The 27,229-nt window shown below is 38.5% G+C and overlaps 1 protein-coding gene across 4 annotated transcripts in view; it reads right to left on the bottom strand.

Moving 5' to 3' along the window:
• VTI1A (vesicle transport through interaction with t-SNAREs 1A) overlaps positions 1 to 27,229 on the bottom strand; it is a 224,773-nt gene that overhangs the window by 145,086 nt on the left and 52,458 nt on the right. For all 4 annotated transcript variants that reach the window (XM_035132410.2, XM_035132412.2, XM_035132411.2 and 1 more), the window contains one exon: positions 24,724 to 24,808. In XM_035132410.2, the coding sequence (XP_034988301.1) occupies positions 24,724 to 24,808 (85 nt within the window). The remainder of the gene's footprint in view (positions 1 to 24,723; positions 24,809 to 27,229) is intronic.

The raw sequence follows: 27,229 nt of genomic DNA, 5'->3' as shown, positions 1-27,229 counted from the left end.
ACCTTTAAACTATATTTTGTAAGATTAACCACTTTATTCATAACTGTCAAATAATCCAGATGCTACTTTTTCTATAAAATGTATTATTAATATCCCCAGTATATGAATAAATGTTTAATACAAAATTGATATACATTTCAAAAAGAACAACTGTGTTATATTGTAGTAAAAAGTAACAATAGTATATTTACAGCTGGGGGGGGGACTTAATAGGGTCAAACTTATAATACACTCACAAAAGTTACAATTAGGTACTTAAAACATGTGGCATTTCTTCCAAATTCCATTATGGTAACAAACACAAAAAGATGCTGATAGCCAGTTCCCTTAAGTGCATTTTCAACTTCATTCCTTATACAATGTTAAGAAGGAAAACATTTTATTTGACTGGTGGCTCAATGGCGCAGCCTATGTGTAGAAAAGCAGAACACACTCCAAATGTACAGTATTGCAAGGAGTCAAGGCATCTCACTATAGCATAACTACAGACAACTACAGAAAGCTTTTGCAAAGTTACCACAGGTACTGACAATAATTACATTGCTGTACTGTTTCAACATATAGTTTCCAGCTTAGTAATCAAAGCTCAACAGCAAATTACAAGCTATCTAAACTAAAATAGGACCAGTTTATACAAGTTATTGTAAACAACAATCAAGCACTGTGATTCTATTTTGCAAAACCATCAGAAAGTTCATCTATATTTTGTAGCATTTTCCTTCCAAGCGTTCTGCATTGTACTTTGCAAAAGCAAACAGACCCTTTTGTTTTCACTTGCATATGTCTGTGCTGCATGAAAGCTCTTTATGCTTCACTTCATATTAAAAATAAGTCAAAATATGATACATTCCTTTGAGGAGATATTAGTTAAGCCTGATGGTTATGAATGAATCAAACTTGCTTCTAGTATGGCACTCAGAGAAATATGAATTGCACACCACTGATATAAATCCAGAAGTTTTTGGGGTTTTTTAACATCATAAAGTTGAGCATTATAAAAAGAATAAATTAAGTATGGTGTTTCATTTTCTTAAAGCTTATCTAGTGCCCCAAGTACAGGTAAACCTACCTGGAAGTAGCTTCTAATGAAATCAATAGGAGTTACTTCCATGTTAATGGATTTAGGACTAAGGTACAAGAAATATATACTTATTAATTCAAGGGAGAGGAACAAATATTTCCCTATTTAATCACAACCTCATGAGATGTCAGTTAAAAATATTGAATGGCAAAATACATGCCCAATCCTCTTTAAAAGAAAAAAAACGATTTCAACACTTTTATTCCTTTCTTTAGACATTGTCTTCTCAAGATGATGTTGTATTCTAAATTTCTCCATAAAGTTAACTTTGTATATTTTCTTTTATGAACTGAAGTAACACTAGCCTTTATAGAAGCTGAGAATACTAATATAAAAGAAGTCTCATTCTTTGTTATGCAGAGCAACATCCTAATCCAGACAGTGCAAAGAACAGTATTCAAAAATTGCTCTGAATTCCTTTTTTCTATTATTCCAGAAAAGTGACCCCCACAAATTTACTCAAGCTGAGTAAACATACAATATGGTTTAAACAGCATAATGTTATAACAGTCAATAAAACAGAATTAAAGTATATTGATATGGGTATATAAAAATGGAGATGCATTTTGTAATCTGTTTGGCAAGAGACTGTATTCATTTCTACAAGAAAATTCAGGGTGAGGTGGAAGATGCATATAATGCAAACCATATTGTTCTTTTTGTTGGGTTTACCGGCTTAAAAACAAGAATTAGATCATCAAATGCTCTCTTCTCCAACAGTATCAGGAAACTTCATATTTTTTTACTTCTAGTCTTACAAAGTGCTTCCAAGTTTTATTTATAGGAAGGAATTGCTATATAAGCAAAGTGAACAAATCTGTCCAATGGGGATTTTTCAAGAGTTTATTCATATTTTGTTATGCAGATCTTTTTACAACAACTTAGCTTGAGAAGTGGTGTGAGCCATCTTTTCTATTCATTTTTAACCACTTTTATGGTTTATGAAACATTGAAATTATGTGCTATGCCATCAAATTTGACAAGCCAGAATACAATGTTTAGAAACTGCATGACTGATATAGCACTAAATGCATTCATATTTTTGAAAAAATGATAGCTTGCAATATAATGCTAATTCAAATAAACACTTTTGTTTTGCTAAATACCTAGACATATCTGAATAGAAAGTTGAATGATTGCTCCAAAGGTGTTTTTACTTCAGCTTCTCATAGTTTTTATCATTGCAGTGGCCATGCATTTCCAGTGTGAGATTAATTCATTACCTCAAAGAAAATGTTCTAGTTCTGCTTTGTGTGGCTTTTAAAAAAAATATTTGAAGATGCATATATGCATTTTCCAATTTTAAATATATTTCCTATATTGCTTACTCCTTGTTAGTCAAAAACAAGATGTCAGTCACCTCCTCCAACTTACAAGCACACTAAACAAAGATAAAGAGAAAAGCTTATAAAATCAGAAAGTGATACTATTTGCAATCGAAGTATGACCTGTAATTGCATCTTATTAGAACACCAACACTCAAAATCTCTTGCATTTTCTGAAGAAACATTACATAATTTCCTGATGGCTAATTTATGTTTATCTTTTAGTGCTTGAACGTGAGCGCAAGACAATCTGGGAATTGCAGATGCATGTCCTGTAGAAAAATATAACTAATTCAAACAACATTTGGGAACTGAAATGGGGGGTAAAACCAGGAACAGGTCTTTTAGACAAGAGCTATTGGTAATCTGTTGGAGGGTTCACATAGGAGAATGGTATTTACTTTCCCCCCTAAAAATTTCAGCAACCAAAACTCAGTCGGTCATTCATTTAAAGGGTTCTCCAGCAGTATTTGGTTTAGCATTCTAAACTGAAGGTGGTCTGCATGTTGAACTTAGCACTGTGCGGGTTATAGTCTTTGTTTGCAGTCTTAACTGGGGATTGCACCTTAGCTACCGTAGTTCAAGCGTAAAAATACTTTGTCTGCAGCACTATATGCTGCTGCCAGAGACCCTCTAAATCCTTGAACCAACTGTGTCCTCTGGTGTCACAGAAGATAATGCCAATTTATTGCAATCTGTGGCTTTTTTAACTGATTAAAATTAAGCCGTAAACATGTGACAATGGAATTAGCACATTTAGAGAGTCTCTTTTCCCACATCCCATTTTGCGCCAGTGTGGCTGATCCCTGCAACTCTACGCGGGTGCAATTTTAATGACTTAGCTGGGTTTTGATGTTCTTAGAAAAAGCAGCGCTTGGTGTTTGTGGAGAAGGTAGATATGGAAGCTGAGAAGCTGTGATTGGAGACACAGTGACATCGTCTCTGTTTTTCGATAGGATCGGTGTCATTTTCCTCCCAACGATAAGACACCTCACTGACAGAGCCCGATTAGGGGAAATTTTATAATAAAATTCACTTCTGTAGAATGAGGGTGGAGTGATAAACATTTCAGCCTCAGGGTAGAACGCAAAAAAGATGCTCATTCTATTTATTTATTTCTGAGGGGGGGTGTACTTCTACCAACCGTTGTGCCTCTTAAAGTCATTGTGTCTGTTAATATTGATGAGCAAAAAAGAATTCTACTGAAAACATCTGATTTGTAAGATAAAACCTTATGAATAAAAAACGATCCTTTAACGTGCTTACAATAGTGAAAGTACTTCACTATACTTTGCAAAATGATCATAACATTTTAAGAATAGTTGTGTTATATATATATGGAGTGTCACGGAAATCAAGAATAAAAGGAAAGCTAAGGTTAGACTAGCTTATTTTCCAATGTGCACTTATGCTTCCCTTTTGCTTAGAAAGCTAAAAAGCTGCAAAATAAACAGGGGAAAGCAGCTGCTTGTGGCCCTCTAATGCTTGAAGATGTACTAATGCTCCAAGGAAGAACATAAAACAAATATTGATTTTCTTTTTTTTATTACTAAAACATCTTTGCTTCTGTGTTTGGATAGTTCACAGAGGCTACCGTTAACCTGGCCTCTAGTGTCATGAGTGGTGCATTTTTGTATATTAATAGGCATTGGCCATTGTGTCTAGAAGTTATTTCACATAGAGGAGTTTGAACTCAGTGAATAAAACACTCAGAAGACAAAAAAATGAGAGCTAATTTGCCTCTGGAATGAGGATTACATCTTGATCATTTTTGAACTTGGTCAGGGGAGGGGAGAGAGATAGAGAGAGAGAGTTCTGTAACATACAATATACTCTGAAGGCTGGTAATACAAAATATTTTTAATCATTTTTATCAGCTTTAAAACAAATCAAACACCATAATATGTATCTAGCATGGGGTATTCATATTAATCATGCAAGCTCTATATGACCACCTACATATTGAGCCATCTGAAGGCTGCATCTAGCAACATGCTATATTGTATTTCAATGGCAAAGGTTATATCACAAACAATCCTGTGCATATTTACTCAGAATAAAGTCCCAAGTGGAACTGTCTCCCACAAGGGAATTGCATGGGATTGAACGAAGCATGAGGCCCCAGATTCCGCTTTCCCAGGGAAAAATCTGTTTGCAAATGTGAAATGAGTGCTGAACTTGTGCTATACTCTACTGTATTTCTGGAAGTGGCTTGTCTGTTGGGTGAAAGTTCAAACGTAATGCGGAAATTAACAGTTAGGGACTGTACTACAGAGTTCAGACATAGCTTGTTTGTCCCCACCTCTTTTCAAATATTTTTATTCATTTAATTTATATGTCACTTCATGTTTCAAGAGACATCCAGCTCCCATAAACTATTTTTACAGATGTAAATTCCATGTTTTCACTTAGCAGAATCTAATATGCTATTTTAAAAGGAATTTATATTCTATTATATGGTGACTTTCTCACATTACGAAATGCCATATTCAGTTCTTATAAAATGCCATATCTACTTCAGTTTTAAAATAAAAACTGAAAAAATTCATGAGCAAACTTCAAGAACCAAAATAAATTCATGATGTATACTTATTCACAGTTTGGAAAAATTATCCAATAACATTTTAATGATATAAGTTTTTTTAAAAACATATTTTACGATTTCTAATCTGCACCATATTTAAGCACCATTGAAATTATATATTCTGCTATATTAACCAGCCTGCAATATTACTATAATCAATATTACTATTGATGATTACCACTTCTTGATACTCCTCATTCAGGTGTAATAAAATATTGTTAGTAGGAAGACATACTACAATACAAAGTCATAAGGCAACAAGATTACAGAGCCACTTAGAAGCAAAACCAGGAAGAGGAAAGTGAACCAATGAAAGCAGGGGTTATCAGTAAAAGGCAAGCCTAGTCCCAGCATAGCTGCCAAGTTATCCCTTTTTAAAAGGGATTTTCCCTTATGCTGAATAGGCTTCCTCGCGAGAAAAGGGAAAACTTGGCAGCTATGAGTCCCAGGGAAAGTTTTCATTTAGCCTTAGGTGTTGGAAACTTTTTAAAATAACTTAGTGGTTTCAGTATGTGAAATACCTTGAAGAAAAATATCACCATTTCATGAATTGTCAATTGTTTTTGATTTATTCCAAGTGCCAGATTGCACACAGCTAGCCAAGGAATAATGGTGGAAAATTCAAGCCTGTGAATACACTTATGAAAATCCAATAAGCTTAAAGGTGTCAGGTGCCTGCTACTACTTCCTCTCCACCCCACATCCCCAGCTAATTACTCAAGAGCAGCCATCAGAAGAAAAACCCACTGTTTACTACCAGCATGCAGGCAGAAAAAAATGTGCATCATGTATTGCATACTTCGCCAAAAGAACTAGGACATAGGATCTTTCACTGTAATACAACTGAATGGTACAACATAATAGCAAACTGAATAATTACAGAATTTACATTCTGAGACATGTTTGGAAATAAATATTGTAAAAATGTTGTGATTCAGCAAAGTCTATAGTGCCCATCCAAAGAGTTTTCACAGCCAGGAGTCTTCTGCACAAACCACTGTTTAAGATTCTCCAGCTTAGAAGGGGTGGAGCATAATAAAAGTGAATGAAATGCCTGAGATATGTGTGTACAGTTCTGGATTGCAACCAATGTGCTTATGGGAAAGGATGCAAGGTCTTTAAAAACTTGTTAGCACAGGGTGTAAGATTCTTCTCTAGGGCTGTCCAAAGAGAAAAGGGGTGATCTCCAAGGCAATTAGACAGGATAAGCAGCACCAGCATATGTAGTGAGGTACAAGACAGATGCATGTGCCTTTGTGCAATATAATATATTTATCTAGCTAAAATACAGTCTCCATTACCATTTCTCAGAAGGGAAGTGTCTGAGTGGTTAGTGGAAAAATTGATATAGTGGGATGAAGAATAGCTGGTAAAGAGATAATCCACTGTGGCTATGTAGTTCAGTAGCACTTTAGCTCCAGTCTTCATTGGGTGGTGAGTATAAGGCGACAGAAGAAAAGGATGGGCTTCTGTTGTTTGCATTTGATGTATGAGGGAGACATGGGGAGCGCAAAACCACAGATGTGAAGAACAAAAGCCCAGATTCACCCCCCTCTCTCTGTACTTCTTTTACTAACTAGATGATGAAGACTACAGCGGAAATACTGCAGAACGTTTGAAAGATCGTGTTCTATTTCTCTAATGCTTCCTGTTAATAAGAAATGCAAATACCTGCGACTTACTACTTATCCCACACCCAAAAATGTATCTCCAGATGCTCAGTCACAGTTCATAAGTCATAAGTGACCTTTCCTTAAAATGAATCTTCCCAGATTATTGACTATAAACAGTCAGGGAAACGTTCACTGTGCAGTCACTGGGGGCAGCAGGAGTGGGGGGAGCTCAAGGGATGCCTCTATTTAATAAACACACATCTGTAAAGATTTAAAAAAAATGCAAGCATGCTTTCACTTGACATAACTGAATAATTTGAACATAAGAATCATACCTAAGTTGATGGTGGATCAGAGTATGCCGGTTATGGGAACATTTCAGCGCCCATAGGCACAGTAAGACTCAAAGTCCCTGTAGGCTTCAAAGAAACACTTTTTCCCCCTTCTAGAACTCTTTGCTTTCTAGTAAAGCTGCAACCACAATGTTCTCTCTTAATGCCACCATAAAAAATCAAAACACTTTAAAAACAAATTGATGTACTCTTTAATATAGCCATCACATCATCACAGGACCCGTGCACCCTGCATGGTAACAACCATGGGGATGCAAGCCACATCTCTCTTTGTTGCCTGCTCCAATGCTCAAAAAGGCAGCGAGGGAGGGGGAGGGAGAGGGAGACTGACGGACTGACTCTCAATTGAGATATTGGCATCTTTGATTGACAAGGTCTAATCAGCTTATCTCCACACTAATAAAGTTAATAGCCTGTGGAGCTGGTATATGCTCAGGACAGAGTGAACTTTTAGTAGCCAAAGCCTTAAGAGCTGAAACTAAGACTCCGCTCATCCAAGCTAGCTTAAATCAGTTCCTAATGGGCTCTTTCAATATAATCAATCTGGGAAAAAATGGAAGTCTGCAGCCACTTGACTTTATTCCTGGAGGCGTTGTTGGAGATTTAGGAAAGACCACAGCAATGTGCTATTTATCTACAGTGAGAGCGCGTGTTAAGTTGCAGATTTCTGAACCCTTCTCGACTTCACATTGTATCAGTTTCAAAGGAGTTACTGTACACATTATCATTTCTCTCTGTGGGCGTTTTGTGGGAAATTTCACCTGTGAACCTCCTGCTTATAGTGATGAAACTGGGATATAAAATCCCCTGTACAAGACAGCACAATTAGAGATCACCAAGAACATAATTTTAAATCAACAAATAAAGTTGGTACTCCACCAGCAGCAGAAAGCTTGAGAGACAGAAACAACTATGCGAACCTCAAGAGAATTTTTAAACAAGTTCAAAAGGCAGGAATCCCAATGAAACAAACATGTAAACTGAGACAAAACTTAAGAGTCCACTGAGATCCCATGGACAGACTGCTAGAGCTGGGTTTGAGTGATCAGGATTTAAGTACCAGGCTCACAGAGGTGCTGGGGGTTCAGCTGTAAAACAGAATATGGTTTCATGTGAATGTATGAGCCTGTTATGTGTGTGGATGTTAATTGTTCACAAGCCATGATTTGTGTGAGGTCAACAAACTAGGATGTGATACCAGTTTGAAATTGGGTTGCAAATTGTAGCATGCTAACTGTGGCTTCCTATTATATTTGAATTCACAGACCACAAAAAAGTCATAGTTAGAGCCTGTTACCTGCCTCAAAAAGCTGTTGCACCATGGAGAGAGAATGGGCCTACAAAAATTGAGTGATGAGCAGATGGCAGATAGGAGCAGGAGCTCAAAACAATGTTAGCCTATGGTACATCTCGAAACTCAGTGTAATTAAAGGCAGGTGTGTCCAGCAGGTTAAGCACAAGATGAACCTCTTTGCTATCTTTTGCTGATTCTGAGTGAACCAAGGGAGGCCACAGTTCCACTGAAACAGACTACAGCAGTTTCATACTGCTCTAAACTGGACTGCTCTAAACTGGGTTATCATGCTACTGTGTATCTCCCAGTTGCAGAGCAGCACTGGTTGTTTCCTAACACTGACATGGTGTCCCTGCCATGGAAGGTTTCTAAACCTGGGGGTATGACTTGGGCCAGCTGGGGGGGGGGGGAATGTAAATTTGGTCACATTCATTGTCTCATAAGAATAGAGCTATTAAGCTAGAGACATTAAAATTTAAGTTGGCTGGGTTGCGTGGCAGCCATTAAAATGAACCTTCTGCCCAAATTCCTATATCTCTTCCAGACCCTCCTTATCTTTATATCTGATCAGTGGCTCAACAAATGGGAGAGACTCCTTAATGAATTTATGAATAAAGGGAAGCATAGGCTTTGAAAGAATGGTAGTCTGGGAATGTCAAATCTAAAATTCTACTATGATAGCGTCTAACTCAAGCAGTCGATACATACCAACAGATGCTCGAAGGTCATCCCATGAGTCTAGCTAGAACTTCAACTTTCTAATTGTGTCAAAATCTATGCAAGATTACTCTATTTGTGAGTACCACCAGCAAAGGCGTGGTTTTTCTGTTTATTTTGGGGGGGAAATAAAACTTTTTTTAAAAAAATACTATGGTGTGGATTCTTAACTATTGTTAACAAAACCACAGTTTAACCTTATGTGTGAACCCATCCAGAATAACATTGAGATAGTCAAAAGGAGAGATGATGAATAAATGCAAAATCATTTAAATATATTTAGCATTATTATTATAATAGCTATCAGAATTTTGAGATTATGCAAATTTGCCATAGAATGCATCAATTAATTTTTTTATTTTATAAATACATTGTAATATGGGAACTGATAAGAAAGACTGAATACTTATATCTAAATGAGTTGATTTCCTTGTATTGCATATGCATCAGGTGAATAAATATCTTTCTAGTAATTCAAGACAAGTTTGGGTTGAAGTCATTCTTCATCGTTACATAAAACTTTCAAGTGTGTGTGTGTGTGTGTGTGTGTGTGTGTGTGTGTGTGAGAGAGAGAGAGAGAGAGAGAGAGAGAGAGAGAGAGAGAGAATGAATAATCTTGCCTCACTAACGTTTTAAGATTATTTGAAGATGGGTCACCAGGCACCTAGACAGATATGATCCAATAAACATTTTATACTTGAATTGTCAGAATTTTTTTTGACGAACTGTAAATTCACATGACAATATATAGCAGCAGATTAAAATTCATTTCATGTCATTTTGGCTTCAATATGAGCCAGCAGGTCTGAATAGAGACATTGGATTCTTATCTCATTATACTGTGATGCATCGCAAGATGAAATTAATTCGTTCCGCGAGTCGCTTCGTCTTGCAAAAAAAATTTGTCTTGCGAAGCACGGCCATAGAAAACTTCGTCTTGCGAGTCACCAAAACATCGCAAAATGCTTTCGTCTTGCGAGTTTTTTGTTGCGCGAGGCATTCGTCTTGTGAGGCATCACTTTACATGATAAAGGTATTTTTAGCCATCTCACCCATTGCTTTTTCCTGTAAGACCAATTGCAGTCATTAACAATCGTCAACAGGTTTACCACACCTATCAGCCAATCACCCATTCCCACCACCCTTCTGAGTAATACCCCTCCCCACCCTCTCACTATATATAAGGGTCTGGTCACTTCTGTTTCAGTGTATCTGAAGAAGTGTGCATGCACACGAAAGCTCATACCAATGACAAACTTAGTTGGTCTCTAAGGTGCTACTGGAAGGAATTTTTTATTTTGTTTCGACTATGTCAGTCCAGTCATGCTGGCCACATGACCTGGAAGCTGTACGCCGGCTCCCTCGGCCAATAGAGCAAGATGAGCGCCACAACCCCAGAGTCGGTCACGACTGGACCTAATGGTCAGGGGTCCCTTTACCTTTACCTATGTCAGACCAACACAGCTACCTACCTGTAACTAATTTAGATGGTCGTGTGAATTTGCCAATATAGCTCATGAAAGGCAACTAAAGAAACTCAGATTATATGAACTACGGCTGGTCTTCCAACTGATAGGTAACTGAAGGTAAGGTAAAGGGGACCTCTGACCATTAGGTCCAGTAGCAGATGACTCTGTGGTTGCGGTGCTCATCTTGCTTTATTGGCCGAGGGAGCCAGCGTACAGCTTCCGGGTCATGTGGACAGCATGACTAAGCTGCTTCTGGCGAACCAGAGCAGCACACGGAAACACTGTTTACCTTCCCACCGGAGTGGTACCTATTTATCTACTTGCACTTTGATGTGCTTTTGAGCTGGGAGCAGGAGCTGGGACCGAGCAACGGGAGCTCACCCCGTCACAGGGATTCGAACTGCCGACCTTCCGATCGGCAAGCCCTAGGCTCTGTGGTTTTAACCCACAACGCCACCCACGCCCCAGTGAAGATAGGAGGGACCAATAACCATTGTGTAGGGAAGTACATTGCATATATTATGCCTAGTATTCCAATCTTTCAAATAGGTTAACAAAGATGGAAAAGAAACAGTAAAGCAAATCAAAGTCATTCCAGAGAAGAAGCAACTTCCTTATCAAAAGACTAGTAAAGAATTGAGCATTGTTAACAAAATGCACAACTTGGAAGAGGTTCCCCATGAACTTCTGCAAAGATTTTGGAGCAATCACAGCTGACTCCCTAGGAAGAGACTTCAGGAGCTGCCAACCCTTAACCACACTTATTTTCAGTCTTTTTATTATTATTTTTACACCAACAGGACATTCATAGCTTATGCAAAGAAAGACAATTTAATCAAGTTGTATTAGTTCATCCATTCTTCACCTTCCTCACCAGCAGCTCTTTGATCAATGAATACCTGACTAATTTCCTGATTTCTCCCACCCCCAGAGAATGGCAATTTCCATCCAAATTATTAATCAAAACAATTCAACAATTCCTCCCACCTTCATCAAAAGAACTTTTTTTTTCAAATTTGTTGTTAAATATCTAAGTGATTTGACACAGAACTATTTCACATGCCAACTTTAGTGTCAGGTCCACTCAGTGTTCAAGCACATGCCTTACATCCACAAGGTCCCAGGGTCAATTTCTCAAATCTCCATGAGGGGGTGGGGAATTATCCTATCTGAAAACCTGGAGAGCTGCTGCTACCAGGATAGAAGCTCCATATAAGGAAGCTTAGGCTCACTTTTCTTTCACCCCTCCAAGTTTCCAAGTCAGGGAAGGTCATGAGGGTCGCAACTGATTAATGTCATTTAAGTAGCACATTGCACTGAAGTTAAATGGCTTTTACCATGTCAATGAGAACAAAGCAAGAAGACAACAATCCACTCAATTTTACACCTGCTTTTAGTAACACTTCCTTTGGTTTTATGCTGTTTTAACTGCTGCTGCTGATTTTTAAAGTTTTTTTTAATATTCTTTATTGTAGTTGAGTTTTCATGTTTTGTAGTGAGTCAATATATTTATTTAACGTATATCCTGCCTTGCCTCCAAAGAGCTCAAGACAAGATACAGGGCCATCCCCTACATTTTAACTTCACAACAGCCCTGTGAGGTAGGTTAGGCAGAGAGTTGGGGAATGGACCAAGGCCACTTTGTGAGCTTCATGGGTGAATGGACATTTCAGTCGAGTCCTAGTCGGACACTGTAACCACTGCCCTGCACAGTCTCTATTGGGTGGCACACAAACACTGTAAATAAGATTTGCATATGAGAGAGAGGGGGGGAGAGAGGGAGAGAGAGAGAATGAGAATAGTTAATATTTGAACAGGAGCTTGAAGCTGCTGTGGGAGAAAAAGCCTTAGGAACTGAATTTGGGAACTAGAAACAGCCCAAATTAAAAAGGCATGACACTTTTATTCCTGCTCTGGATTGTGTCCATTGATTCCTTATTCTGTAGAGCAGGTATAGGCAAACTCGGCCCTCCAGATATTTTGGGACTACAACTCCCATCATCCCTGACCACTGGTCCTGTTAGCTAGGGATGATAGGAGTTGCAGTCCCAAAACATCTGGAGGGCCGAGTTTGCCTGTGCCTGCTGTAGAGCTTCAACAGCTAGACTAGAGAATAGCCATGAACTTCCTGACTCATTCAGTTAACACATAAGAGGCCTAGCACTATGTGTAAGAGCAGGAAGGACAGCCTGAGGCTTTGCTTGTACACGTGCTCCCCACTCCTCATCCCATGTAGCTGGAAGAAAAAATTGATTTCACACTTCCAAATCCCACTTCTCACTCACTTGTTGCATCATATGAACCAGATATCAAGCCAGCTTTATTACCACGGCTTGAAGTTGGCTTACTCTGAAGCCAACCAGTTTGTTTTAAACCACAGTTGGTTTATAAGACATAGTAAAGCCAGGATTAGTGGAGAGGTAACAAAACGGTAGCAAGCTCCTCTGGGCTACCATTCACTTGGGTTCCATTCTGTTTATACATGTATTGATGAACGAAAGGATGTTGCGTGCCATGTGAATGCAGGTGACGTTGTTGCCAGTTTTGGCCCTTTCTTCGCAAATGTGAATGCGGAGCTTTTAAGCAGCATAGGAGTCAACTATATCAGACCTTTGTAAGCACACAAGGTACAAGATCTGCACAGGATGGGTGTAGGATTCCCATTAGCTAATAGATTGTATTTATCTTAAGTGTGGCTCCTTCTCCCAAATTATTGCAATGTGTTTGACTAGAACTTTTAATAAAATAATATAAGAGGAACTTTGAGCAATATTTTTATTCAGAATGTGGTTTTATGTGATAATTCTTTTTATACAAAATCCACTCAACTGCTATCACTCAATATAATCTTCACTGCTGTACATCTGAAGATAATGTTGCAATAAACTTAATTTACACAGCTTATTTTTCACTAATCTCCCAGTGCAGAAGAAGGAAGAGAGTACTAAATTGCGCATTATAAACTATGACCCAAAAGGTACTGCTCATTTCTAGTTCAGTGAAACTTCACATCCATGTTTTATTATTCACATCTTTGAGAAAATTAATTGACTGGATTTTCCCCTCAAGAAGGAATGCAAAGGCAAAAGTGCCACTAATAATCTAAATTCTGAAGTAATTTCAAAAGTCTCTGAAGCATGTCATCATTTCCAGTATCATTGCTGTCAACATAAATACCTGACCTATTAAGCAAGCAAACCAATACCTTTATAAAGCCAGCTACTCTTGGTGAAATAGAATACAAACCTACAATCCCAAAAAGGATCTTCTTGAAGCAGCAATGAAAAGTACAAATGTACTTAAGCAATAAATTTCAGTGGTGTAAGCCTGACCTTGAATGCTAATTAGTTTCAGACTGAAAACAAATTATTTCAATCACTTTAGAGTATAGAAAGTGTAATGGAAGCCGTGTAGCTTTGCTCCTCTATCTTGAAAAGTTGAATAAATTGTTCAACTTAGCATGAAGAGACTGGGGGTGGGGATGATCTTTGTTAAAGGTGGACTATACCAGGGTATATTTTTCCTTCCTTCTTGGAGTAAGTGATCTTCAAAAGAAGAAACCTGTTCATCAACAGGGAATGCTTTGCTTTACCATCCTTTCTGTTTTTCATCTGCATTTATATATAGTAAAAGTGAAAGCAAAATTTCCCTATGACAAAATATGGAAGCCTAGATATTTAGGTGTCTACTGTACCTTATTTGCTGCCATTGCAGTACAATACTCTTGATGGGCCATAAAGATGACTAGGCAGTCTTGATCACAACTGGTTTCTACATTTATCGCATCCAGCATAGAGATAGTAGTTGGATGTCCTGCATTTTATAGACACCAAAATCGGTTCTAAGGCCACTAGGTACTTTTTCACAATACAAATATGGTGTCCATGGCGGGAGTGGCAATACAGCAAGCAAGCTGGGATAAGATGTTAGCAAGTGTTCAATCATCTAAAAAAGTTGAAGAATTACAGAGCTAAAACCCTAGTGATGATTCTCCCACTCCCCAATTCATAAAGCATTACCGTTTCTGACCTCACCCAACTCTCCATCCAAGCTTGTCAAATGTGCCAAGCAGAAAGCCGGTCAGGAGTATGGAGAAGCAGAATTTGGTACCAGGCCTTCTAAGATTACCCTTGCTTGGCCTCTGTAATGTGTCTGGAACTAATGGGTAGAGATGAGCTTGCTCCCCTTTCTCAATGCCTTTTGCATCTGCTTGTTTGCTAAAGAGGTTGGTGTAAGAAATCAGTATCTATGAAAAATCAACCTACATGGTGGAATTTAACAACGCAATGTTTGAGCTTTCTTAGTGTCATGTTAACAGATGAAAGGAATATTGTATAAAAGCAAAGTCTGTTCCCGCAAGACCCTTCACACAGGTTTATTACTTTATAAAGCAGAATCATTTTTGTTTGTCTTGTGTGCCAGTTAGAGTCTATCAAACAGGAAGTGGGATTAAGATTATATCTATCTAGAAATTAGCACTTTTGAAAACAACTCTCACTGAAATTGACAGCATTTGCTTCCAAGTAGCTGACTTTAGCATCAGCATATAAATCATTTATCAGAATTTAGAATTGAAATAGCAAACTGATAAATGTGAAATAATGTTGTTAGGGCATTTGAATACTGGAATAAAATTTAACATACATCAAGACATGCATGATTTAACATTTATGTTTGCATGTAACGAAACGAGACACAGCACTAAAACCAACCTAAGATATTGCAATTAAATACAATTTGAATCACAACATTCCCTTCAAACTTCTGTATAGTAACATCTTCATCTACACACCTGCCATTGTTATATAAACAGATAAAAATCTACTATTCAATAATGATTTAAATAATTGTTTCCAGTTAGTTCAGGATTAGCTCACTCATCCATTATAGTTTTATGAAGAAATGTGTGTTTTGGCAGCTGAAATATACTTTGTTCTAAATGGTATCAGAGAAAAAGTAACCGAACTCCCCTTAAAGAGGGAAAACACCATAGTGCTATAGAACTGGTATTATTTTCATGCTAGGGGGAACATGTTCTTCTCTTCTCTTGTTCCATATTATGCAATACAATTCTCTCTTCAACCCTTCTTGTAACTGGAATTGAAATGTTTCGACATTACACTCTCTAGGTGGTGAAAAAGATGATGTTAAAAACGCATATAAATAGGGTGATAATGAAGAAAATGTGTAGCATTTTGTTGCAGTTATACTTTGCAAATTAACAAGCAGTATTGACTTCCTTTGAGGTCAATAACAGCATTTATCGATCTGAAAAGTTAATACTGACTGAGGTCAATATTAGATCTCAAGGGTCAACAATTCTGGAATACTAGTGCCTATTTTGTATCCATACATAAATGTGACATAGGTAAAAAGAGGGCACATTTAATCTTCAGCGATCATTTAAAACCACAGGATTTCCATACGATACAAAAATAATAGACGGTGCAAAAGTCAAAATACTATGTTGGATCTATTTCCTAACAGTTTTTAAAGGAAGCTTAGTATTACTAAGCCAGAGATATACTTTCTAAACTGCAATTTGGAAACATGTATTTTTATATTTCATATAGGTTCATCATGGAGCCAGGATTGTCTACAGCTCTGTGTTGTATATATTTGGAGATAAACCTTGTTTTACTGCCATGCCTGTTTGTTTGATTTATATCCTCACTTCCTTCCATTATGAAACTCAAGGAAGGCAATATAGGATTGCAAGATGTGTTCCATCCACCTGAGTAAATCGTTTCAGTAGATGGCAAAATCAAGTTCCTTTATATCGAACCTTACAACATGAGGCTTGTTGTATATCAAACCTAACAACTTCAGACCTGGGGAATCAAATGCAGCCCTTGAGGCATCTCAAGTCCTTCACTGGTCCTGTTCCATCCAGTTGTGGATGTTTAAAAGCCTCTGGCTTTTGCGTTGCTGGAATGTCGACTACTGTACAATGAAAGAGTCACATCCATTGCTCTGTCCACTTGCCTCTGGCCCTGCACACCATTGACATGGAGACCTTGGAAGGCTGCTCATGATGCACTGATTTGCAATTGGTGGTCTGTGGACCCTAGGGCATCTGAACAACCCACTCAGGGGGTCCGTGGCACACACCCATCTATTGTCCGGGACATCCCATGGGGGGCATGTTCTCATGTGACAGCATGGTGCCCTAAAATGCATGAGATCTTGGCACCCAAAAACATGCATTAGGGGGTCCATGTCTTCATGTCTTGGCATTTGAGAAATTGGGGGTCTGTAGTATTTAGCTAATTGGGAACCACTGCCATGATGGAATGTAGTATTTGGGCTAAAAACACCCCCAACCCTGTTCTAGGTGATTAAATATGTGGGGCAGTTCTTTATTCTCCTGAAAATACCCATAACATATGCACAGTTTAAAGAAGCATTAACAGTTAGATGTTTACAACTACAGGAGTTTGAAATATGATAGCCATCTTCAAGTGTTAGTTGGAACCACATTAATGGAAGCAGCTGGATCTTAATCTCTTGGTCACCATAGGCACATGCAGGACTTCCCAGAGATTTTCTTGCAGAGGTAGGAAAACATGGCACAATATATGGTCATTGTCATGGAGTGAGATTCTTTTTTTAAAAGGGGGATTGCACAAATTTATAGTAGACATGCCCATGAATGGGTATTGATAGCTAAATATGACCTCCATGCTCAGAAACTGCATGGCAATTTTTGGAAGGAAAGCAAACAGCAGGGAAAGGATATTGCTATCGTAACAGAAATTGCAAATTGTACCACATGCCCCTTGGCAAGATCCAGTGGGAATCCATTTTATTCATTCTTTATTGATGTTCTTTCTTGCCTACAAACTTTCCTTGCACTTTCGCAAGTTTAAGAATTAGTGTGGAGATTTGGTGTGAGAGGTTTGATTTTAAGGGGTATTTTTAAGGGGTGGGGAGGTGGGAAGAGAGAATAGCCCTGCAGCCCTGTGAAGAAGCTTGTGCAACAAATCCTTCTGTATCACTTTCAGAAAAAAACATGGTTGCACACAGGATGGTATGTGCATGTCTATATGATGGTTCATTTCAACTATTACTTTAAAATTAAATATCTGCACTAGATAGACAAGATTATACCAGGAAAAACAAGGGAGACGTGACCAGAAATACTCTAATATGTTCCACCAAGGCTATATTATTCTCAAACATCCATTTTCTTGTGCTGTTCAGAGACAAGAGGGTTTTTTCATTGTTCTTTATTCATTAGGTACACAAGTAAGTATAACTTGAGATCTTCGAGTCTCCAAATGCAAAAGCATAACAAAGTACAGCACTTGAATGATGATCCACCATGACACAAGAATGCTTTTGAACCAGGCTTCACTTGGAAAAGGATGTGTTCCTATACAAATAATTTTTTAATGCTAAACTTTGTTCTTTTGTGCAAATGGAGGAAAACATTGTTAGCCCAACAGGAAACAGAGGTTAAAGGCTTCAAACATGAAGAACAGAAAAGCAAAATATATTTCCCCCCTCTAACCTAAGCCAGTCAAGTTTTCCACTTGATCTAAAGCGGTACACAAAGTCCTAGTCCAGCAAGAACTCATGCTGTGAATGTTCTGTGTACTCACCTAAGAAAATACATAAACACCAAGTAAAAGAAGAATTCCTCAATATTAAAAGTCTGACTCAAAAGAAAATCTGAAGCTGATTTTTTTTTAAAGAAAGTAAAGTGCAATGCAACAGGGTCGTGAGTTTGGTATCAGAAAGTAAATTGGAATGTTGTATTCTACTACCTGCTTTGACTGCTCACTATCTTTTTCTGTCATACAAATGCCAAAGAATGGATAAATATGTCCCAAATTTCAATCTCAAAAGTTGGTCGAACCAAATTCAAAACCTATTACAAGATGTACTATGAACGTTTAAAAAGGATAACCAGATCTTTCCCCTCTGGTGTACCAAAAGAATTCAGAGGCTGGTATTCCAAAAACTATATCTCTAAGTATTCAGTATCAATAATCCTAACAAAATCCTTTAGATGTTGCAACAGCCAACTTATAGGTCAAATATGCCCAAAGTACTATTGACAGCACATAAGACTAAGCCATACCATAGTGCTATGTCCACAGCAAACTGAGCCTATGCAAAGCCTGGACTTCTTTGGTCCTCCCCTGCCTGTCCTGCCCCCATCACATGTGGACAGGAAGAACAAACTAGGATTCAGCAGCACTTCAATTGATTTCTGCTTTCTCGTCTCGTATCAACCAGGAATCATGGTTGAAAATGATCACAACCCAGGAAATGGCTAAAGTAAACAAGCTGAAAAGCACCTGGCTTTTTCCTCCTCCTTATTACAGCTGTATGGGAGAAGAGGAGAGTATGCAAGCCTAAGGCTTGTGCACATAAAGCTAAAGCATGACTAGTGTTCTGTGTGAATGTGCCCATTGTATCACACACTTATTATCAAATAAAACTTTTAAAAGTTGACTTTTTAAGTCTGATGATTGCAATGTTTTTCCTTGTTATTTCAAATGATTTCTTAGGATATTTTTCCCATGGAGGAATATGCATAACAAGCATTTAGTAATCCAAAATGTAATAATTAAATTTCTTGGCTGAAGTCCAGACATATATGAGAGCTTGAGGGGCAAGTTTGGTGTGTACAGTATTTGCAGAAGAAAATGTGTGTTAAAACAGTTGCGGAACCTGTTAGCCCAACAGGAAGTTGTAAGGTTGTTTGCATAACCAAAGTATCCCACCTCTCCTTGCCACTGCAACCCCCTGAACTTCCCCCAAATATCCAGATACGCTTTGGGGGACATTCCAGAAAACTGCAGGTAGTGAGCGGGAACAATTGCCAAAAATAATTGGAGGCACCTCTGTGAGTGGAGCAATGTTTTCCCACTCTCACAAGCTTTAACACTTCTTAAAGTACCCCCACTTTGCCATAAGCAAACGGAGAAGGAAAAGTAGAGATTCCAAAGGAACAAAAATATGAGCCAATGCCTACTAACTAAAACACTGAAGGTGCTCCCTTCTCAAAAAATAGAAGAAAGGAAAGCTAAAACTCTTATTAATTTGTGGGCTGGTTCAGACAATGTTGTCTCAAGCAAATGTTATCCCACACTTTCTAATGCATTTCTCTGTCACCTTCCTTACTGCTAAAAACCAGCTCTTTGAAGGAAGCAGAGTTGTTGCACAAGGTCTCCCAACCAACTGTAATTGTGCAATCCAGAGTTTGCCAGTACAGGCAGTCCTCGTTTTGCATGGGAGTTCTGTTCCAGAGCCCAGTGCATGTTGGTGGAATGTGCATAAGCCCGCACTGACCCTACTCTGCCCCCTTTCATGACGTCTTTATGATGTTTTGGGACTAGTTCTGGGTTTGGCGCCATGTGCATGTGCACAATTGCGTGTCATTCGGACATGCCTAGATCGGTCATTGCCTGTAATGTGATCCCACTTGAAAATTTTGACAGTCTGTAAGCACCCATAGATCACTAAATAAAAGAAACTTGCAGCATAATCCCATTTGTAGCTACTCAAAAGTGAGTCTTATTGAGCTCAATAGGGTTTACTCCCAGTTAAGTAAATGAATACAGGATAGCAGTCTAAATTGCCCCTACCAAATAGGCTGGGTTTTTTTCAATAAAAAATATGAAACAGTGTTATTCTACTTTTCTTATTACTGTACATGAGAAGGCAAAAAAAGAGAGAGAGAGAAAGGTATAACTTATACCCCTCTCATATTGTGCTGCTATGGATTAAAAGGAAGCTGACAAATGCCATCTAGAACTTGACAATATGCATTTCTGAAACAAACCGGCTTTAAAATAAAACAGTAGCAGAGAAACATGGGTACAGACAGCAAAATATCTAACCTAGAATGGGAAATAGAACATTTTTTAAAAAAACTGACAGTGTCTGGCAGCTGCCTAACAACTGTTCTCCATGCAAAAAATTTGGATTAAGATTTTAGCAGAGATATCCCTTCTTTGGCATATCAAAGAAATACCCAAGGAAGAAATATCAGAATGTACCCCAATCTCAGAGGTCCCGTTTCACTAATGAAATGCTTCCTATATAGTATTCACACATGCATGCATGAATAATTCATTACAGATGAATCAAACAGGAATTAAGTGCAAATATAGGAGCAGCTTCCAAGCACTAGGCAATTGAAATATGGGCCCAGATTTTCAATAGCCAAATTGTGTTGCAGTGTGTTAAGCTGAACAGCAAGTATATGGAAGTTTAAGCAGCCTTAACAACCTTCTGAAAATGCAGGCTCAGATATGTAACTACTTCTAAATGCCATAATGTTTGAGCCCTCATTAGCAAACATTATGAAAGTCAACACAATATGAACAGCTTGCAAAATGGCTTGGTTCCCCCTTCCCCATGTTAATAATAACTTTCCCCAAGCTTCCCAATTAAGTCCCACTTGAAAAGGGTATTCTGTAACTAAGTACTGGGAATTTCTTTCCAAATTTTATATTTAGTTAATGGCATTGTTTAAATATTACTACGTTACTAATGACATACACTGACCCGTTATAGGCAGTGCATTAAAAAAAATGTATTTCCTCTGCTCCAACAGCTTATCGGTAGGACACATAGGATATAACAAGGGTTGTCCATTTTTAGGGCCTGTGAGCACACTTGGATTTTTCAGAGCATGCTGTGGGCACTTCTCTACTCCCTCAGTCAGAAGCCATATGCACAAATACTTAAACTTAATTGCCCATGTGTTGTTGCTTTGGTGTTCTCTAATGTTGGCATGAGAGTGGTGGGCCTTCACTGGGAAAGAACCTTAACATTCAAAGCTCAAACCCTATTGTACCACAAGAAATGTTAGCTTGTAATGGAGCTAACTAATGAAAGAGGCATTTCCTTAATATTTCAAATAATGAGTTGTCTCATACAGAGGCTTCCACGGACATGCTACTTATATATGATAACTAAGTACCCCTTTTTGAACTAACCTCCCAAAGCAGCTTACATTAAAAAATATTAAAACTATATAATAAAACAGCAAAGACAAGCCCAAAATGGGTGTGCTGAGACTTGTCTCAAGAAGGTTCTTGAGAAGCCCTGTGGTGGCAGTCGAGGGAGGCAGCTCCCCAAGTAGCTTTCCTTTCCTTCTCTTCCCACTCCACATAGGGCAAAGACAGTCCTTTGGTTAAACCCTCTAGTAGGATTTGGGGATGGGAGAGGCCACCTCTGCTGGAATACTAGGAACCAGATTGTGGGCTGCTCATCCATTCTTACTAAGTAAACTTCCAGCAGTAACCATAGCGGTCCTATTGATATTAATAAGTGCAACAAACAAGCTTTGACAAAGCTTCAGCTGCTGTACTTTCCAAATCTTAGCACAGCTATACTCCTTATAGTAAAATCCCAAGCATGTTTACCTGGAAGTAGGTCCTACTCTGTTCATTGAGACTCAACCCCTTACAAGGGTGTTTAAGACTGCAGCCTTAACCTGTGGAGGTTAATGTGTTGAGGATCTTGCCTTAAGAACATAGCCAGCTGTGGATGTTTGAACTTGCTGACCTTTGCATCCTTTTATCATCGAGGTTTTCTATTAAAACATGATAATGCAACAGACATCTTGAGGTGCCTATTTCTACTGGAATCTGTGCACACAGAAACAATGCTCCCATCACAGACAAAGAATGCTCTGGCACTTCAGAGACTAATTGGTTTCTTGTGTTATGAGATTTTGTAGGTAGAAGTCATGCATTGTAAAAATTTTAAAAAAAAATACATATGCTGCTATGCAGAATTAGCAAACATCAACTAAGAATGTGCCATAGGAGAGCACCATTCTGCATATCAGTGCAGTTTACAAATCCAGCATGAAAACGGTTTTTCTGGATGGCCCTTGTGGTCTCTTCCAACTCTATGATTCTATGAAACTTGGATCCCTTTAAAGTGCATTTAGACAAATACATGAAGGGTAAGGCTAGCAATATCTGCAAATCCTGATGACTATGTTCTACTTCTGCTGTTGTACCCAGGATGCTTCTGAATAGCAGCTCCTGGAAACCGCAGGGAGGGAGAATGCCGATAAACTCAGATCTTGCTTAAGGGTTTTCCATGGGCATCACTGTGGTTTGAGAAAAGGTTCCTGCGGCAAGTTCCAAATATCTCATGAGCCCTCTTTGCAGTAACTCAGAGCAGGGCTTTTAGTGCAGCCATTCTGTTCTGTGGAGTAACATTCCTGTTGAGATATGGCAGGCACACATTACCTTCACTTTCTGGATGCAATCAACAGTATGTTGGTTCCAATACACTTTCCCAGCTAAGTAAATGGGTCTTTGCAATAAGTGTCTATTGTTTTACTTATGTTTTGACTGCTTATTTAACAATGTATCCGATGGTTGTCAAACTTCAGGCCCGATAGTATTATAATGCTAAGAACTTAGCAGCATGCTGGATCAGGCCAAAGACCCATCTGTTTCAGCTTCCTGCTCTCACAGTGGCCACATGGGCACTGAAGCCACAAGAAGAACCTGAGATCAACAGCTACTTCTTGCGATTTCTAGCAACTGGTTTTCAGAGGCTTACTGCCTCTGACAGTGGAGGCAGAACGTAGCTATCATGGCTATCATGGCCACTGATAGCCTTACCATTCATGAATTTGCCCAATCATCTTTTAAAGCCACCCAGGTTGATGTCCATCACTGCCTGTTGTAACAGTGAATTCCACAGTGCTGTCTGAAGAAGTGCATTCTTTTGTTTGTCCTGAATTTATCTTTTCTGAGGTGAGAAAAACAGAACTATACACAGTATTTCAAGTCTGGTAGCACCATAAAATTGTCTTTGGTGAGGTGTGAAAAGTTTTTTTGAAAGTCCAAGTGCTTTCACTGGCAGAATGGTGAATTTTGCAATGCAGAGACTCACACTGACTAAAATCTGGCTACTGAAAGTGCTACGAACGTATGTCATACCATAATCCAGAAGGAATGCATATGCATCTGGGATGTGGTACAGCCATCTGCTACCACCAAGCGATCTGTCACATCCAGCGCTGGTTGAGAAGCAGCACTGCCATTGGTGCCAATTTTGGGCCTCAGCGCACTGATTTGGGGAAAGATCTCACTCAAAAGGGAAGCGATCTAGCTCAAAATTGGCACCATCGGTAGTGGCGCAGACAGCGTGGCTAGCAGGGCAGGCATGGCCCCAATAGATGTTTCACCTGGCAGGCTATTACCACTTGAAGCAGTGGCCTCACCCTGCCTAATGGTTGGGCCAGCTCTGGATACAGGTATGGGAGAGACTGGAAGCAAGCATCACTGTTCCAGCACCTTACCCATGGGGGAGGTGAAAGAAAGCACTTTAAGTTATCAGAGACCCTTTGTAATTTCCTATGAAAAAGTGAGAAGGAAACAGGTTGTCCAAGTACACAGTAATTTTGCACCAAGTCTATAATGAAAAGGCACCACAGTTAATGCTGATCTCTAAAGTGTTATATAGGCCTCTCTGGGATGGTATAACACCAGGTGTGTTCAACATGTCTGGCAGGTGCTATAAGTCTCTGTTCACTTTGTTAGAGCTTGCTTGCCTGGTCATAGCTTGAAGATTTGAATAAAAGTTAAGTTGGTCTCTTTGCATCCCAGCATTTGCTTCACTTTTAAGTACATAATACATGAAATGATACTAGACTTTGGGTAAACTTATATAAAGATACTGGAAATTTGACAGCTGTGCTTCCTCAGAAACATAAAATACATGTTCAAAAGTACTGACTGAGTTATCAATAATAATCAAACCTTTCAGGACTGAACTCTTTTCCTGTTCATTTGCTAAGTAGTTCCATTGCAGAAAGAATGATGCAGCAGAATGATGACTGGGAAAACTGATTATGCAAAAGGTTGAACAGGAAACCTTATAAAATTCAGAGGCTGTCTTTAGCAAATATAAATTTATTAAAATGTTAATTTTAGGTACACAACTAAAAGCAAAAGGAGCAAAATAACTGGAGTCTACAGTGTGTGTTACCAATCATTGCGGGTGGGTAAACTGACTACATGTAACTGCATATTAAGACAAATGTAGAATTTAGACAAAGTATTCCATCTCTTTTCAGATGTATACTTTTAAACCTCAGGAACTGTTTTCAGTAGATGTCATGCCTTTTAACTTGAAAAAAGATAAGCGCAAATAAGCTCCCAATTGTCTCCCCAATATGTAAACCACATCTCGGGCTGCTGTCTCTGCTTTGCCTTTGAAGTTTCCCTGAAATGTCATGTGTTGTGAAGACTGCTGTGCATAAGCAAGACAATTTGCTCACTCTCAGAATTCTTACCAGTTTCCACTGCTATTTGGTATCCAGCCTCTAGTCTCCGAGATGACCTTTCCAGCCTCTCTGTGTTATCGAGCAGATGCGCCCTCTGAAAAAGAAAACGGGAATGAAAAATCAGGCTTCCATCTACAGTATTTCCCCCCCCCCCACTACACATACAGTATCTTTTCTCTATTTTTACTTTTACAGTAAAGAAATAGCTCAAGAAAAGCACTTTAGGAAGCTGGTTATGTGATCATTCAAATTATTTATACCTAGCATTTGGATAATACAAAAAGTAAATGCTTCACTGATGTTATACGACCAATCAATGACAATAATATGGAGAACATATAAAAGGTATTTTAATACATGGATCCTCTAATTCTGCCATAACCAATGAGTTGTTTCCCTAGAACAATTTATTAGGGCACATCCCAGGTTTTGCAGGTGGTCAATGTTAATACTTTTATTTTTAGCAGCATATGGTATTATGCTAAAAGTGCTATATAAAGATATAATTCTGTCACCCTCATTTGAAGCTTAGCACCAAAATATTGATGCAATATAGATCCAAGATTTTAAGCAGAATACTACACAGTGTATAAGCACACTAGGTTTAAAGAAATATATTGTACTGCATAATTATGTCACCACGACCTGTGATAAGAACTGGGGGGGGGGGATCATTTGTACTGATTTTCCTTCTGCATGTTGATCTCTTCAAATTACTTTTGAAATACTGAACTTATACTTCTAATCAAGCTGTCAAAATACAGAAACTGAACACAAGCACACATGTTCCCACCGCCTCCTTTTCACCCTGAAAAACAACCCAGTTTGGATGCATGTCAAAAAACAACTCCTGGAACTTTGTCTTGTTGACAGATGTCATTTAAAAATTGAAGGAATGCTTTCTAATAATAATATTAAAAAGTAGGTGCCATCCATATTATCTGAGTGGCTGTCTGCCGAAATGATCTACCTTGCTCTAATGAGCCCCTATGGATCTTGGGAGATGCAAGCTGTATTGACATGCACACTTAAGCTAATACACCTAGACCAGTGCCTCCAAGCTCTAGCAGCCAGGGATGCTGACAGAATATCTCGCTTCTATCTTCAAAGAAAGGAAGTGATTAGTATGTTATCATTACCATTCAAAACGTGATTTCCCTATTCCCTCCCGGCACAGGTGACACATCTCTGAGATGCGGCCAGACGATGGAGGCAGCTAAAGCCACATCAAAGCTTTCCTTGAATTTTTTTATTTTTTTTTAGAAATCATTAAAACAATGCATTTAGATCAGCACAGATAGAACCCAATGTGAAGGTCAGGAAAGCTGCAATAACAGTCTATAATAATTAATAGAGTCGTCTAATACACAGTGAATAGGTTAAGAGTAAAATGCAAAAAATAAAATAAAAATCATTCTATATTTGGAAGAGGAGGGGGAACAGTCATGGCACAAAGGGAAGAGCAGAAATAATTTTTAAAAATAGCGTTATATAATGTAAGTTACAGGACGTGTGTGATAAGACCAAGGAACAATTTTAAATCATTAGTACTAGTTATTAAATAACTTAAAAGAAAAAGAACATTTCACAATGACAGAATCCCTATATTTTAGAATAGAAGTATAAAAACGTCTTTGAAAGCAAGTCAAATAACATTTCTTATATAAGAAAATAATATTGTATATAGAAAAAATATTCAGATTAAGCTGACCATCTCAGCTTGTACAAAATGTTGAGTCTTATTGGCCTAACAAAAGTTGGACATCTTTCTTTCACTAGAACCAATAAGAAGATTGCTGGGTCAGTGGGGGTGGGAGTATGGTGGAGAAGAGAACCAAAAAACAAAAAACAAAACAGAAAATAAAAACTCTACTACTCCTGTGACACAGATCTTATGGACTCAGCGCAAATAATCGTACATTAAAAAGCCAGCCCAGTCACATAGAAATCACTTTAAAATGTTTTAAAACTAATAATTGTTTTTTTTAAAAAAATATTTTGCCCAAGACTACACAAGCACAACTACTAAATGGCATCTGTCATTACTAAGATCACAATTGACAAAATTGAATTTAAAAACCACCACAGAACATCCAAAGTTCAGGTTAGCTTTCCTGTTAGCAATCAGATGCCCTGCTTCTCCAGAGCACAGCACGGAAGGATTTGATTATACTATGCTGTTCCGTACTACTGATTTCAGGTCCTTTTCACTCAAGTCATTCTACAGTAAACCTCTCCCCCCCCCCCCTGTAAGTGGTTGTGTCATTTACTTTTCCGTTTCGGAGAAATATTGTTCCTTCGGTCACGAAAAGCAATGACCTAACATCAGCGGCTGGTGCTTTCAACACTTCCACTACACACACACCCCCGCCACATTCATTTCCCCACCCTATCCCCTGCCTTTTGTATATGAAGTAGTGCGGGGTGACTCAGGCTGTCTTTTAGCTTCACAAAGAGCTTCTCCACGGAGTTACAGACGGAAGTTTTGCAAAGTGGCAAGCTACAGCTAGAGATT

This window comes from Zootoca vivipara, chromosome 5 (genome assembly GCF_963506605.1).
Source record: "Zootoca vivipara chromosome 5, rZooViv1.1, whole genome shotgun sequence".
In the NCBI taxonomy this organism is placed as follows: domain Eukaryota; kingdom Metazoa; phylum Chordata; class Lepidosauria; order Squamata; family Lacertidae; genus Zootoca; species Zootoca vivipara.
The sequence above is the reverse complement of the archived record's forward strand: the minus strand, read 5'-3'. Positions and strand labels throughout refer to the sequence as shown.